Source organism: Charadrius vociferus, unplaced genomic scaffold, assembly GCF_000708025.1.
Source record: "Charadrius vociferus isolate BGI_N301 unplaced genomic scaffold, ASM70802v2 scaffold125, whole genome shotgun sequence".
Classification (NCBI taxonomy): Eukaryota; Metazoa; Chordata; class Aves; order Charadriiformes; family Charadriidae; genus Charadrius; species Charadrius vociferus.
Window position 1 is genome coordinate 5,016,875 of NW_009649036.1, and position 14,122 is coordinate 5,030,996.

Genomic DNA, 14,122 nt, shown 5'->3' on the forward strand with positions numbered 1-14,122 from the left:
AAATGGTTGAGTACATTTTTTCTTGATTATTTAACACTTTATTAGTTTGTATAGAGTTCTATTTGGATGCAAAGCAGAATAATATGAAAAATGGCATTCAAAATAATTCTTTCTTCGGTTGATCTGTTTTAAATGTATTGGATACATCCACGAAATACATCTTGTTAACAAAGAGCATAGAACTGATTGTTTCTGGCTGGAACTGCCTTCAGCTTTTAGATACAGTAGATTTTACCTTCACAGATCTATCCTATGTATGGAAGGGGAAAAAAACCCAAGTTTTTTTCAATTCCTAATCTGTTTCCAAATTTGAACTAGTTGTTTGAGTTGAGGTGGTTAAAGTGAAACTGAACTGCAAGAAGCAGGTACTGCTATCCGACTGTGGTTTAGCACTTCAAAAACTTGCTTCCCAATTCTTACTCTATGAAGAGGAAGGGGTTTGTGCCACTCCATTCATCAGTTCAGTGCATTCCCTTTAAGACTTTGGCAACACGTAACTGCTTAAAATTTTAAGAGATTGTAGTGCATACAGCTATAACAGAGGTTATTGATTTTGTATTTTCAGAGAAAATATTTAATTTTAAATCAGTCTTTTCTAAAATAAATGTTTATTTTTCCTCATTTGTTCTAGGGCAGTATTATGTGCAGACTCTGGGGCTCATTTTAGTGGTAAGGTAGTATCATATTATGCTACAACGCCAAGCCCTCAGGCATGAACAGATGTTCAGTAAGTAGATCTGCAAGTAATAGTTGTGATGTACTCCACAAACCAGTTCTTTGTACATGTACGTGCCAGCAGTACTATGCACATAATATTCCTGTCCCCTTCCATGTTTTCTCATGAGAGAGGTTGATCAAAACCAGACTGCTCCCTGTGCTTTTTAAAGGTCCTCTGCTAGTGGCAATCCAGTTTTGGTTGCCATTTTTCTATGGAGCCTCCCAGTCCCTCCCCTCATGACCAGGCATTAGTCTGTGATGTGACGGAGGAAAGAAGTGTGAGTCTTCTGGCAAGAAAGCCAGAAACATAAGCAATTCCTTGGCAACTTTAATAGTTCCAAGTAAGAAACAGTTAACATTAAAAACAACGGACCAGACGATGTCAAGTTTTAAGTTTCCAACAGTCTCTCATCCTCACAAGCCTCTGCAGTCGAAGCTGTCAACTTCAGAAGTATCACTGGTCGTGCCAAGTCTAAGGGAGATACTCTGTACACAGAGAGCAGCAGTTACGACTCCAGTTTGAAGATCAGGGTCTTCAATAACAAAACTGCAAAGATGTCAAACAGATACCTGACTTGCAAGGGATTTTCTTTCCTATCTATCGGCAATCCCTTCTGAGAACAAAACAGACCAAAAAACCCTCAACAACATTAAACTGACAGCCAGCATGGGCTGAGACCTTCAAGTATGTTTCAACACTGCAGTATTTTTGATTGAAGAAAAATACGATAGCTGTACTTAACTCGTCCTTTCCGTAAGGAACAAGCTTCAGTGAAGAGAGGATTACGGTGCTGACAATGAGATTCTTTAAGAAGCTCTTAAGGTAGGCATCTGGACCACCAGTGGGAATAAATGTGTTAACATGGAGAGAAAAGGATATCATACTGATTTTAAAAATAAGCTTATCTGAGAACTCCTCTAAACGTAGATTATAAAGGAAATTCGAGCAATGAACACATCTCTTGCTAATCAAATGCTGCAGTTAGCGTAGTAAACACAGGTATCTTATCCTTTTTAGCAAATCTGTTTCACAGTCAAGAAATGCTTAAATAAGGAACTCTGAAGGATCAGTTTTTAGCACGTTACTGTCTAACTGATAGGACACAAGGACTATTACATTCTGAATCAGAAAAGTGGATGGTAACTAATGCATTGTAGTTCTTCTATTTAATGCATCCTACAATGCAACACAAAACCTCTGTTCTGCTGGTAATACCACTCAGGACTATTTTTATTGCAATAATTCCATCCTGGTTTAATACACGCCTTAATTCTTTAAGACGTAAGATACATTGTTAGTTGAAATCTTTTAAAACAGTGTAAGCAGAGATCAGGTGTTTGATATATAACTGAAAAATTAAGATTTATTTAAGTAAAGTTTTGACTGGATGCTTTAAAGACAATTACACAATCATTTTATAGATTAAATGTTATGGATTATGCACAGAAATGTATCAGTTTAAAAAGTTGATATAAAATTTAATTTTTAATTGCTTAAAAGATGTTAAGGCTTGTTTTATGCTTCTACTATTAGCAACTGTTGCAGAGCATGTTTTCTGATCCAGTTCCTTGATGGTGTTAATGACAGCTGTTTGCACTGACAGCCATTTTAACACTGGAGCAATTTTCTAAGGAAAACCATCAAAACTGTTTTGAAATTCAAATCTCCTATTCAAGAAAGCTGGCAAAAATAAATGGAAAAAGCTGACTGCTGCTTAACAGCACCATCTTACAGTTATGTTGATGAAATGCATCCTGGTTTTTGGGAGACCATTTCGCCAGTTGAGATGTTGAGTTATAATCCTGTTTTCTAGCATACTTGTAATACATCTGTCAATTTGCTACCAATTTAGTAAGCACACTCTCTTATCCTTACATTGTATTCAGAGAAGCTGCACTTGGAATCGCAATCTGCACACTCTGACGCTGATCAACTAATACTTGCTTTTAGGATCCTGTCTGCTGGGCTAGATTTTGTTTCCCTGGAGTCATGTGAAACAGCGTCCAAAGCCTTATTAAAATCAAGATTTAGCAACTAGTTGTTATCTCCATCCACAAGGTCTGTCGCTTTTTCACAGAAAAAAATTAGACTGGGTTTATGTGACAGTCATAGGAAATACTTATCAGTTGTTATGGACGTCATGGATTTCTTGCTGATGCTAACAACAGATTTTAATTTTTACTTGTCAGAAAAAAAAACCAAACCAAACCAATGGCAGGCCAGTTGATCTATAATTTCCATCTTCTCCCATTTTGTCCTTAAAAAGTTAAAGCACTGGGTTTGCTTTTTTCCAGCCATCTAGTACTTCTCTTGTTTTATGTTAGTTTTCAAAGATGATCTTTAAAATGCTGAAGTCCCTCAGATTAGTTCTTTAATTACCAGAAAAACAATTTACAGGCCTAGTCAATTTGACAACATGTAACTATTTTCTATTCTGTTTTCCTTTTGCTAGATGAGCTTCTTCAACCTTTGTCACTCATATCAATTGCACGAACAATACACTGGCAGTTGATTTTTGACTTTTTGGATCAGTCATCACTATAACAAACCAAAAAATTCAACACACGCATTGCAAATCTGAACCAAACACAAAATCACTTCGTATGTCAACAGCCATCCTCTTTTAAGGAGTCAGCACTTTTGTTAGCGCAAGTCTTTTACTATTTATGTATTTATTCTCTGTCAGCTGACAGTTGTATCTCATCTGCTTTCATCCCTATGCGTTAACACTGTTCTTTGGTGGTATCTGAATTCCCACCATCTGCAGGCTTCCCCTCTTTGTGTTTAAAGCCAATGAAATTCCTTGTTTAACTGAGTTGGTCTCTTATTGCAGTTAGTCTCTGTCACCTGCACTGGGATATACTTTCAGTCATGACCTTCGCATCTTCACGGAACTGTCCTATTCCTCAGTTCCTCTCTTACCTTAGACATGTCTTCTGCGACATCTTACCTATCGATTTTCTGAAGTCTGCCTTGAAGTCCAGTGATTTTTATTTTGATGTTCTTCCTCCACCCTAAGAATTATGAATATTTCATTTCACTATCTTTCTTACACAAGTTGTCTTAAACCATCAAAATTTTTTCCTCACTGCTGATGTAGTCATTCTTGATTCCAGCAACTGGTTCCTAGAAAGTGTAACATTGTCTGTCCTCAATTAGACAGCAGTCAGATACTTTGAAGATGATGTAAGTCCGTACACCACAACTCAAGCTATAAAACAAGATTTACATTTGTTGAGTTCTTAAAATATGATGCAACCTTCATGTGAGGAAAGTATGCTGATCCAAGGAGTGTGCTTGGTGCACAAGTCCTACTGAAGCTCTCCATTTGAGAAGCTCTTTCCTGAGACTTGAGATAAGCTAAATACTACACAGACCTTACTCACTACATTTATTCATAACCTGCAGCCAGGAAAAACTGTCCATGTACTTTTAGCCTTGTCACAGAGAGAGTTATTTAGTAAGCTGCAGTGAGGTCTCAAACAGTTTACATCCCTACCTAAGCATTTTTACCTAAAGATGCTAGAGATGAAAATTCTGAATCTCACCTGCATGTGCAAACACTAATCATTAAGAGAGAATGTTTTTTCATACCAATCCAGGCTCATAATGAGCACCATACATTATCATAGAATAGACAATCCTAAGAATTCTTAAAGCAACACAATCTCAGTTCACTAAGCTAAAGGGGGAAGAAAAGCGTTGTTCATTGGTACCACACGTCACATTTTCATAGCTCGCTCCTTCTCAACACTGTACACATACTACGCACAGGTACACAAACGATAACATTTTGTGATACTTCCCTTACCCCTTGAAAAGTTACATGAAGAGCAATGACAGAATGAAAGATCAGGATAGACAGACAGAAAATACACATAGTACATTTTATTTTCTGAAATTTCTGCATCCCTGGAAACTAGGGGCGTTTCTGCTAACGGTAATTTAGAAGATGTTGTAGAAGATGGCTGCCTGCATAGGAAATGAGTAGCAATCTGCAATTTTGAGGTAAACAACTAGTGAGTACACAGAACTGAGCCATACAAAAACAGATGAGGAGAAAACATGCCACCCCCCCCAGTAGTATCCTGAACTTCTAAATTAATTTCTGGAGAATACATTGACTAGTACTTGTGTTTGCCATGTGCTGAGGAAGAGAAAGGCATTAACCTCACTAAAAATATCTTGCCTGAAGAGTTCAAGGCCATCTTCCAGCTGACATATTTCTATACAGTCAGCTGTACTCCTTTTCTAGGTGATTTCAGTGACAAAATGCGGACCCCAATCCTGAAAACACCCACGTGTTTTACCTCTCATGACTAAGCAGCCCTACAGACTTGAAAAGAACTTGGGCATGGGTCTACTCAATAGGTAAAGTTAAATTAAATTAAATTTCCTCAGAAACAAGATTTACTTTCCTAGAAACATGTAAAAATGTGAAATTTAAGTATTCAAAAACGCTGTTTGCATGAAAGAAGCCCTAAGAATATTTAGTAAAAAGTACAAATTTCCTACTTCAAGTAGGAAGAAACATTTGAGTACTGGACAAGAAGGCACAGTAAAAGGAATAATTCTTATTCACAGACAAAATTAGTCAACAAAAAACGTCTTTTCTAAACTAAGTAGCTTTGGGTTTAGTTCTCAAGCCATTTATACAAAATACAAGAAAGCAGTTTGAACATGGTCAACGTCAGCTTGCATGTCCAAAACATGTCTCAAATAGCACAGATATTATTCATGTTGTGATTAAGAGGAAAGGAAGGAAAGTTAATTCATTGGTAGTTTATTTCAAAACCTTTTAAAGACTAATGTCCAGAGGTTGTAAAGTATTCTCAGCTCCAGAGTCAGGAAAGACTTACACACCCCCTTGTTAAAATACAGATAAAGCTGAAGATTTGCTTCATTGGACAGAATGCATCTGTGTTATCACTGAAAAACCAATTAGAGACTCATTACAAACAAACTCACCCACAGTTTGGTCTGCACACCTCTTTCCAGAAATTCTGGTTAAGATAATACATTCTAAACCAGATTAATGCCCTTCTTTCCTGTCCTACACTTTGTTTCTTTAATGACCTCAGAGACCTTGACTTATCTTCTGCTAATTAGGAGAGCCGTTGCCAGGTTTTCGCTTTCAGAGTACAGATAATGTACTGCATTATACTGGAATGACTCCTCCAAAGAAGCTATTTTGACATAAATTCTACTAATGGGAAGCATTTGTTTCCTTAATGTAAACTGTGTGTTCTCGAAAAACTATCCACACTTGATGATTAAGTTCCACGCGACTTTGGTCACAGAAACGTGCGAGATCTTGAAGCCTATTTAATATTTACTGTACTTTGAAACAGACAGCTTTCAAAAAGGACCATAAACTGGAGCGTTGTGAGAGCAAGCTGTTCAAAGCTGTGCTTCTATAGCATCATTTACACGGAGTATTTCTAACCCTGTCCAGTTCATCACACCTTCAGCTTGAAGCTCCTACAACTTCTCCATCTATTCATATGTACCCTTTAGCCAGGAAAGTGTAAAGCAAACAGATATAATACCATTTCTTATGCATGATAATCTCTTTTAATGTCTACAAAAGACTTTAAGGAACAAAAACCTAAAGGTAGCTCTGAAATCCATAGAAAGGCACCTATCTCTCTCCTTTTTTTTTTTTCTTTTTGTTTTTTTAACATTTGGCCTTTGTGCTTTCACATCACAGGTTAAAATATGTGTATACAGGTGAAACATTACTGAAATCATAATTAATGATTTAATAATAAGAGTTTAAGTGCTAAGCCACAAACTTTAAATACAATACTTAAAAGTGTTCTCAATTGTGTATTATGTGAAAGTGAAACAAATTCCCATTTAGTTAATGACAGACTTTACTGCACTTCTAAATGAGTAACTATCTTCAAAAATACAAATCTCATGGTTTTATATCAGACACAGTTTATAATTAAAAGATTAGAACAATTTGTTTGGGTTGAAAAGACAGTACAAAACAAAGCACTTAAAATTGTTGAACAAAATATTACAGCCAAGTATTTCAGATATTTGAAATCACCTTTCTTGGGTCATGATTCAAAGACTGTGATACCCGCCAAGAAGGTCTAAAAAGGCTAACAACCCTCAAATACGTATATGTTTTTTTTAAAGCAAGGCTGCAACTACAAAAATGGATAGAGTTGAGTAGAACAAACATCTTGAAACAAATATATTATGAAGTGAGGTATGGTAGTGTTGAAGTGCTACAGTGGATTTCTGCATATTCAAACTTATTTCAGGTCAACTGCTTTGAAGTTTGAGATCAGCAGACTACTAACTGCGCGCTGCAAGCTTTTGTCCTATGACCCTTTCTTAAGATATCCAATGGCCACAGAGAAGATACATTCAATTAAGCAAAAACTAACAACATGATCAGATATGAGTGAGCATATCTGGCAATTTAGAAGGCAAACTGTAAGTAAAAATGCAAGCATACAACGTATTCATAATAAATACATTTTCAAGCATTTAACATTATCAATATTTTAAAAAGAATTTAAATAATAAATGCAACTATTTTATACAGAACTGTACCATTTATTATACACACAAGTATATCAGTTCCCTTTGTTTACAAAGGCTGGTTACAGATATATGGAATGTTACAGTACCATCTTGCATAAAATTTTAGTACAATTCGTACTTCAAAAAAAGGGTGCAAAACACCAGCCTAATAAATCTGACTGAATTGAAATATTTTTAATTACATCATTAACACATACACAACAAGCTGTACATAAGCCCACTTTTCAATCACCACTTCAAGATACTGTAGCAAGTACATTAGATTATAAATGATTCCAACTATTCAGTTAAATTTATTAAAGGTTTGCACTGCTACTCGTTCTGGAACCTTTGAGATATAGCCTGTATTCATGAATTACTGAGCTCTTGTTAGTACAGGTAAAAGGCAGTCAGCACGCGTTGCCAAAGTACTAGTCACAAGAGATTTCCTCAGAGAAACTTCACTCAGGAACAAACATTTTTGGATACTTTTTTTCCTTCAAAAATAATAAAAAAAAGTTGTATGGGGTCAAGACTCTCCATTCTGTACCTTGGATGCTGGTGGATGCATGAAGTCCTTAAAGGGAACCAGTGCCTCTTTCAGAGCAGAGCACACTTCCGAGGATGAGCAGGTGATACATTCTACCAAAGTCGGGTACAAGGCAATAACTTGTGCCCATGTGTTAGCATCAACTGCAATGAAGAAAAGAACAGACTGAATCAGTTACTACTGTCCAAATTCTCACAACAGATTTTTTCAATACCTGTATAAGTAAGGACACGTTCAGGTGCCTAAACATAGGTACCTAGTGCTATACACACACTACAACATCTGTACAGGGCTCTCAGATATGATGTAGGATTTTTGTAGGAGTGCCATATTCTTTTTTTTGCAGCAGTGCCATATTCTTTTTTTTGCAGCAGCTGGAAGCCAGATGGGATATCCATAAAATGGTGCTACACACCTGTGTTTCTACATATGAGTTATTCATTGTGTTTTCTGGATGACAAACTGACAAATTGAAGATACTACTTTTATTAAATCCATAACACGCATGCATCTTCTGCCTGCTTTTCTCAGCTACTGACAGAAAATTGAATTGGACACACTCTTCACTTTTGGAAATTTGTCAGCAATGAGGCCTCCTCTTAATTTCAAATTATTCCACATTACAAGAGCTACCGAAAACAGAAGGAGAAACACTGGACCAAGACAAAAAAATTTCCATGGTAAAGTTTGTTAGTCCAACAAGTGAAATTAAACATTGTAGCATGAATCTTATTTATTATCTCACTTCCTTGCTTATATCTGTTTCAGCTCTGGTTTCAAAAGAGAACAAAACCCCGATTTCAATGTTAATAATTTTCTTAAAGAAATAAAACTATTAAAAGCTAGAAGAAGTGCGGGTAAAGTGATTCTGTAGTTTGTCCAGTGGATCTCTTCATAAGAAAGTACGCAGGAGGTTTGGCAATCACAGCCATATATGGACCAGGTGAAGAATTTCTCTCATTGCAGGAAGAAGGACATGGGGAACAGTCCAGCTGAGTTGGCTACTCTACCAGAGAAGAGAAAGGCCCACCAAAGTAGCACTTCAGCTGCATTCAGTGGTCGCCAAAAGGCTTGATGTATCCTGGCATAGTTCCGCCCTCTGCCTTTCGCCATCAGCCTTGGAACCACATTATTATAAATCTGGCTGCTCAGTGATGCTGCAAGTGAGGCACTGCCTCTTTCAGAAGCCCACCTGCCTGTGTTTTTCTGGACAGGCTGGTGTGTTCATTTGTTTCAGGACTGAAGAGGTTTTTTCTGTTCCTCGTAATACCAAAAGCAGGGAGGCAGAGGGAAGTGTTGTATGTGCCATTCTGTCAGCTGCAGAGTCCAGTAGAGCTGGTTTAACTAAGACTCCTGACTAAGGTTTCTGGTGAGAACTCTCTACGTATACAGTAGGTGCAGCTCACAGGAGGAACAGGACACACAATTATAAAGGAATTTGAGGTCTTCAATTTAATTCAGCCTTTTAAACACATCTGTCAACCATTTACTTGGGCATCAATGAGCTATGACATCTTTCCGAACACAGGGGACAGGAGGTACTAGAGCAGAAAAGGAGGGAAAGTGAAACCCCAAGTTTAAGTATCTAACAGCTTGCCCACGCGTTTAACTTGTACACCCCTTTAATTGCTGAGTGCACCTACATGAACATGATCCATAGTGACCTATAAATGCATCATGAGAAGACAAACGATCTTATATTTAAGAACTCTATTAACATTTGATGGAAGGTTTTTTGTTTGTTTGTTTTTAGAAGACACCAAGCTCTATCTAATAAAAGACGCCATAAATTGAAGTTTTCTATTTTATTAAACATATCTTAGTACCTTATGCTTCTAGGTATACTGGAAAAAAATTTGCAGGGTTTTTTTTGGTCTACCTGCCACCTACATACGCATAGAATTACAAAATACTGAATCTTACAGATTACACTTTTCTTTTACATTTGTGTGAAAATTACTAAAGGAAAGAACAAGTATCTCTTTGTGGCAGATATAATGCTATCTTGTTTAGAACCATTTTGTTTAACAATAACTTACCATTTTCAGGTTGAGTTTTTTTAAGTGAATCTATGAGAGTACTGACAGCTTTTAAAACAAATATGATTTCTGTTACTTGTTGCCTACAAAAGGAAAAATGCAAACAGTCAACTACTCATTTTTATCTCAAGAACATACATTTTCTTTGAAACTTACACAACTTTAAAAAAAAACCACAAACATAATGGAAACAGCTGTAATGAAACCTACCAAAAAAAGGGTATTTAGAGATTCAGGTTATCATTTGTCTTTAACTGTGCCACCATCACTGCTGTTGTCTCAGCTAGGATAGCTTTAAATTTGATACTGGGAACAGTAAAAGCATACACATCTCAATCTGAAAATACTCATGTACATGATCAACTGTAACATGAAAATAATCAATTTCATCATTCATGATCAAAACCTTCTAAAGTTAAGTGACATTTAAATAAGTTCCCATTTTAAAGAATTTCCCGCTACTTCAGTCAATTTTTCTGTTTCAAGAACAGTTACTTCAGTACTGATTCACAATGTTGCTATTTGGATATTTTATCTTATTTTTAGGGAGACTCTCCACCTCTCAACTTAGAAACTATACACAGCTCTACTGGGAATAAAGAAAAATCAGCATTCAGAAATACTATGTTACAGATATCAGAAACATTGTTTCAGTAACTGAAAATGTTAGTTACTAAGTCACATTCCTATTGTCTATGTAACAGCACTGAATACGACCATATTATTTAAAGCTTTTTCCATAAAAACATTTTCTTTGAAATGTCTTCCCCACAAACACTTCCCTGGCTTTCAATTTCCCCCCTCCACGCAAAATCTTTTTTTAATGACTGAGTGATATTTGGAATGCAACCTTTTTTATCATAAAGTCCTGGTAATACCTCTCATTTCCTAAAGACAACGTACATACCGTGGAAGCGGACATTTGCCACTCAATCTCTCATCTTCTATGTAGCGATGCAATACATCCTGTGACCTTTTCAAGAGCACAGAAAGTGCCATTCTAGAGATGTAGCCTTCCTGAGGAGTTGTGACTTTATTACTGAATGAAAACTGGAGCAGTGTTTCAAAACACACCTTAGAAAACTCCTCTCTCATTCGAATATCTATTTCGGCTTCTGTCAAAGTAAAAATGTCGTATTTAATTGTGCAGCATGCATGCCAGTACACTAAATGTTGCATTTCAATCAGCATTATATTCTGCAAAAAGGTTATCACTCCTCTAGTCTTAAATAAGACTAACAGTAACATGAACAAATATTAAGAATACATTTTAAGAAAAGGTGACTCTGCAATAATCACAATAGTCCCAAAAATAAAAGATAAAATATGCAACACATCCAGTAACGTGTTATCTACTTGCCATTGCTTCAATAATAAAATATATTAAAACAATTAAAGCCCCCCAGCAACCCCAGTTTTACATCATAAGTACTAATATTTGGCACTGTACAATCCAAATATTTTTCTCTGTAATGGCTTATGTCCATTTTTTTAATCTTTCCCAAAAAAACTGTAAATGTTTTTTTCTTAAAGGCAGAAAAGCTGTTTGGTACACCTTACAGTTATGCTAAAGTCATTTAGTTTTTAAGAACAGGATATTATATCTGTTTTACAATTGTCTGAAAATATTGTTAGAACTATTTCAGCTAGCACAACACAAAACAAACTATGTAGAAAGCATAAAGTAATACAAGTACAATATTATATACGATACTGATGAACAAGGAAATAATTTTTAAAAATTTGCAAGGGATGCTAGACAACTTCCATAAAATAGAACACACTTTATAAAAACAAGCTGGATATCAAACAGTCTATACTGAATACATGCCATGGAACTTCAAGTCTTTATCAGAGTAAGTACTCTCAACATTTTCATTAATTTCTAGCAGATTTAATCACTGTATCTTTTGTCATTCAGGTACCATACCTGTAAAGGAGGATGACTGAGAATGTATTGAGCCTTTATTGAGCATCGTCATTATTTGACCAACAAATTCCTTAGGAATAAAATTAGCATATGGCAGTATCTCTGTGCTGATAAGCTGCACCACCTAAAATAAATTACATGTGTTTATATTGGTTTTCTGAATATTAAAGTTGGAATTCTAGTATGAAGAAGACGGAAACGTTAAACAAGAGACATGCCTAATGAAACTCCACAAAATCTTCCCACGCTAGCTTTTAACATTTGCAGATATGCCCTAAAATTGTGGTCTTGCATGTAACATTAAACTTCCAATATTAAACTTTCCCCCCGCCCTCACTTTTGTCAGAGTTCCTGGAGCAGTTATCACTCAGATTTCCACTGACATTTGAAGTATATTCTTCAAATCAAATTTATAGTTTTGAAAAGAGAAGATCGAACATTAGGAATCTCCCTCTCCCTCCACCCGATTCAATTTCCTTGCTATGACATTAACACATATATCACATGCTTACAATGTGACATCTGCAAAGCAGAACAAGGGAGTTAATTATCTAAACAAGCTTAAGGCAACGCACTTTTAACTGAAATGCTTTCTGTCTGTGGTCTTGATGCACCCATTCAGGAACAAAGTGGGTTTAGATCTCCATAAATTAATGCATTAGACTGCAGACAGAACCATGCCCACTTTTCATCCAGAAATCTGGAGAGATGACAGGCGACCAAACCCACAGATACTGCTATGTCTGCTCTGAAACTCCTTTTCCTTTGTACCCCTAACCCCTGGTCTGCCACACCTCTTTGTCCTAGAGTGAAAGGGGATCAGTCCCTCTTCACCCCAAGTTATCTTCCTCTCTTTGTTTTCTTTGGCCTTATCCAACAAAACAGGATCTCTTTTACAATTACAGCGGTCTCTGTGCTGCACAAACAAGACTTCATTTCTTCATTTATGCACAACCTTTTCAGTATTGAGAACACATCTGGAGGGCAGCGATGTCATTGCTGATCGAATGCGCCGCCCCCCCCCCCTCAAAAAAAAAAAACAGAAAGCACTCATTTTAGGTTTAATTGTCAGTTTCCTCCATGTTTACAATTACCTGTGTAATTGCTTGACAATAACACAGTAAGTAAAAATCAGATACTGGGTTAGAGGCAGGAATACATTCTGGTTCGGCCACTCTACGCTGTTTTGAACTCGAGTGGACAAGGAGTAATTTTGGCATGCCGCTTCCTACTTTTTGCATAACTGAAGCAGCTGAATTCTGAGCCTATGAATTTCCTGTCTTGTTTTCAAAAAAGGAAAACAATGTCACAGACAAAATAATGAACCGGTAACTTAGCAAAAATTATTTCAGAAGCAAATTCAATCTGTGAATGTCACTATCTCATTATGTTCAACAGTATACTTGGTTTAGTCTCCTTACCTCAACATCAATACTCTCATTCTTCTGAAATTCTTGAATTGAGAGATTATCAGGAGGTGTACTAAAAATAAACATACTACGTTATACTTTTAAATGCACAACATGTGTAAGCAGATAGATGTGGGAAAATGCATTACATTTAAAGTCATTACATGCATCAAGTTGGTACTATTATATGGTAATCATTAATATTTTAGAATAAAATCTTATGAATAATGATGATAAAAATGATTCAAAGGAAAAAAGTAGTAAAACACTAAAATTGAAGAGTTACAACCAATGGACCTGATTAAGGACTTGCATCACCAACACCATTTTTCATATACATCTCAAAGTAATCTCTTGTCTTACATGTGCAAAAGTCCCAATATCTGTTTAGATGAGTCTGTGAAGGTATCATCAGGGGATCACAGTTTATTACAGTTTACTTTTTCTCTCACTTTGCAAGAGACTTTTGATTTTCAGCAGTACATCTGGAAAAATTTAATTTTAATTTTACATTTTCTTCTGCATTAATGAAACACACTTTTCATTAATGGGACGTTACTTTGTCTTTTTCCTTGGTAACTGAAATGATATATTTGTTCTCATTCTTAACGAGCTTTATGACGAGACAAACCCATTTTACAAACAATAATGTTGAAGAAATTCAGAACTTTCTGCAGTTCTTCCATTCTATATAAAAAATTATTTACAGATGAAATGCCCAGAAGTGATTCAACCATGAAAATTACTTAATACTTTACAAGATCCTACCTCACCTGCTTGTAAATTCGGAAATCTGGTATCATTTGATAGGAAATTTTATGCCAACCATCAGTCATGCAGTTTTCTCTGGTGAATTTCTATCTCATTTATTGAGTCCTTCCTTGTACTTACTGGACTACCCATTCAGTAAACTCAAATTCCTTTCTTTTTCTG

At 36.0% G+C, this 14,122-nt stretch overlaps 1 protein-coding gene across 3 annotated transcripts in view; it reads right to left on the reverse strand.

The window, feature by feature from the left end:
* Nucleotides 1-6,401: 6,401 nt before the first annotated feature.
* MON2 (MON2 homolog (S. cerevisiae)) overlaps nt 6,402-14,122 on the reverse strand; it is a 63,212-nt gene continuing 55,491 nt past the window's right edge. For all 3 annotated transcript variants that reach the window (XM_009887822.1, XM_009887821.1, XM_009887820.1), the window contains 5 exons: nt 13,202-13,262; nt 11,781-11,904; nt 10,758-10,965; nt 9,851-9,933; nt 6,402-7,954 (listed from right to left, as the gene is read on the reverse strand). In XM_009887822.1, the coding sequence (XP_009886124.1) occupies nt 7,791-7,954; nt 9,851-9,933; nt 10,758-10,965; nt 11,781-11,904; nt 13,202-13,262 (640 nt within the window). In that variant the 3' untranslated portion in view covers nt 6,402-7,790. The remainder of the gene's footprint in view (nt 7,955-9,850; nt 9,934-10,757; nt 10,966-11,780; nt 11,905-13,201; nt 13,263-14,122) is intronic.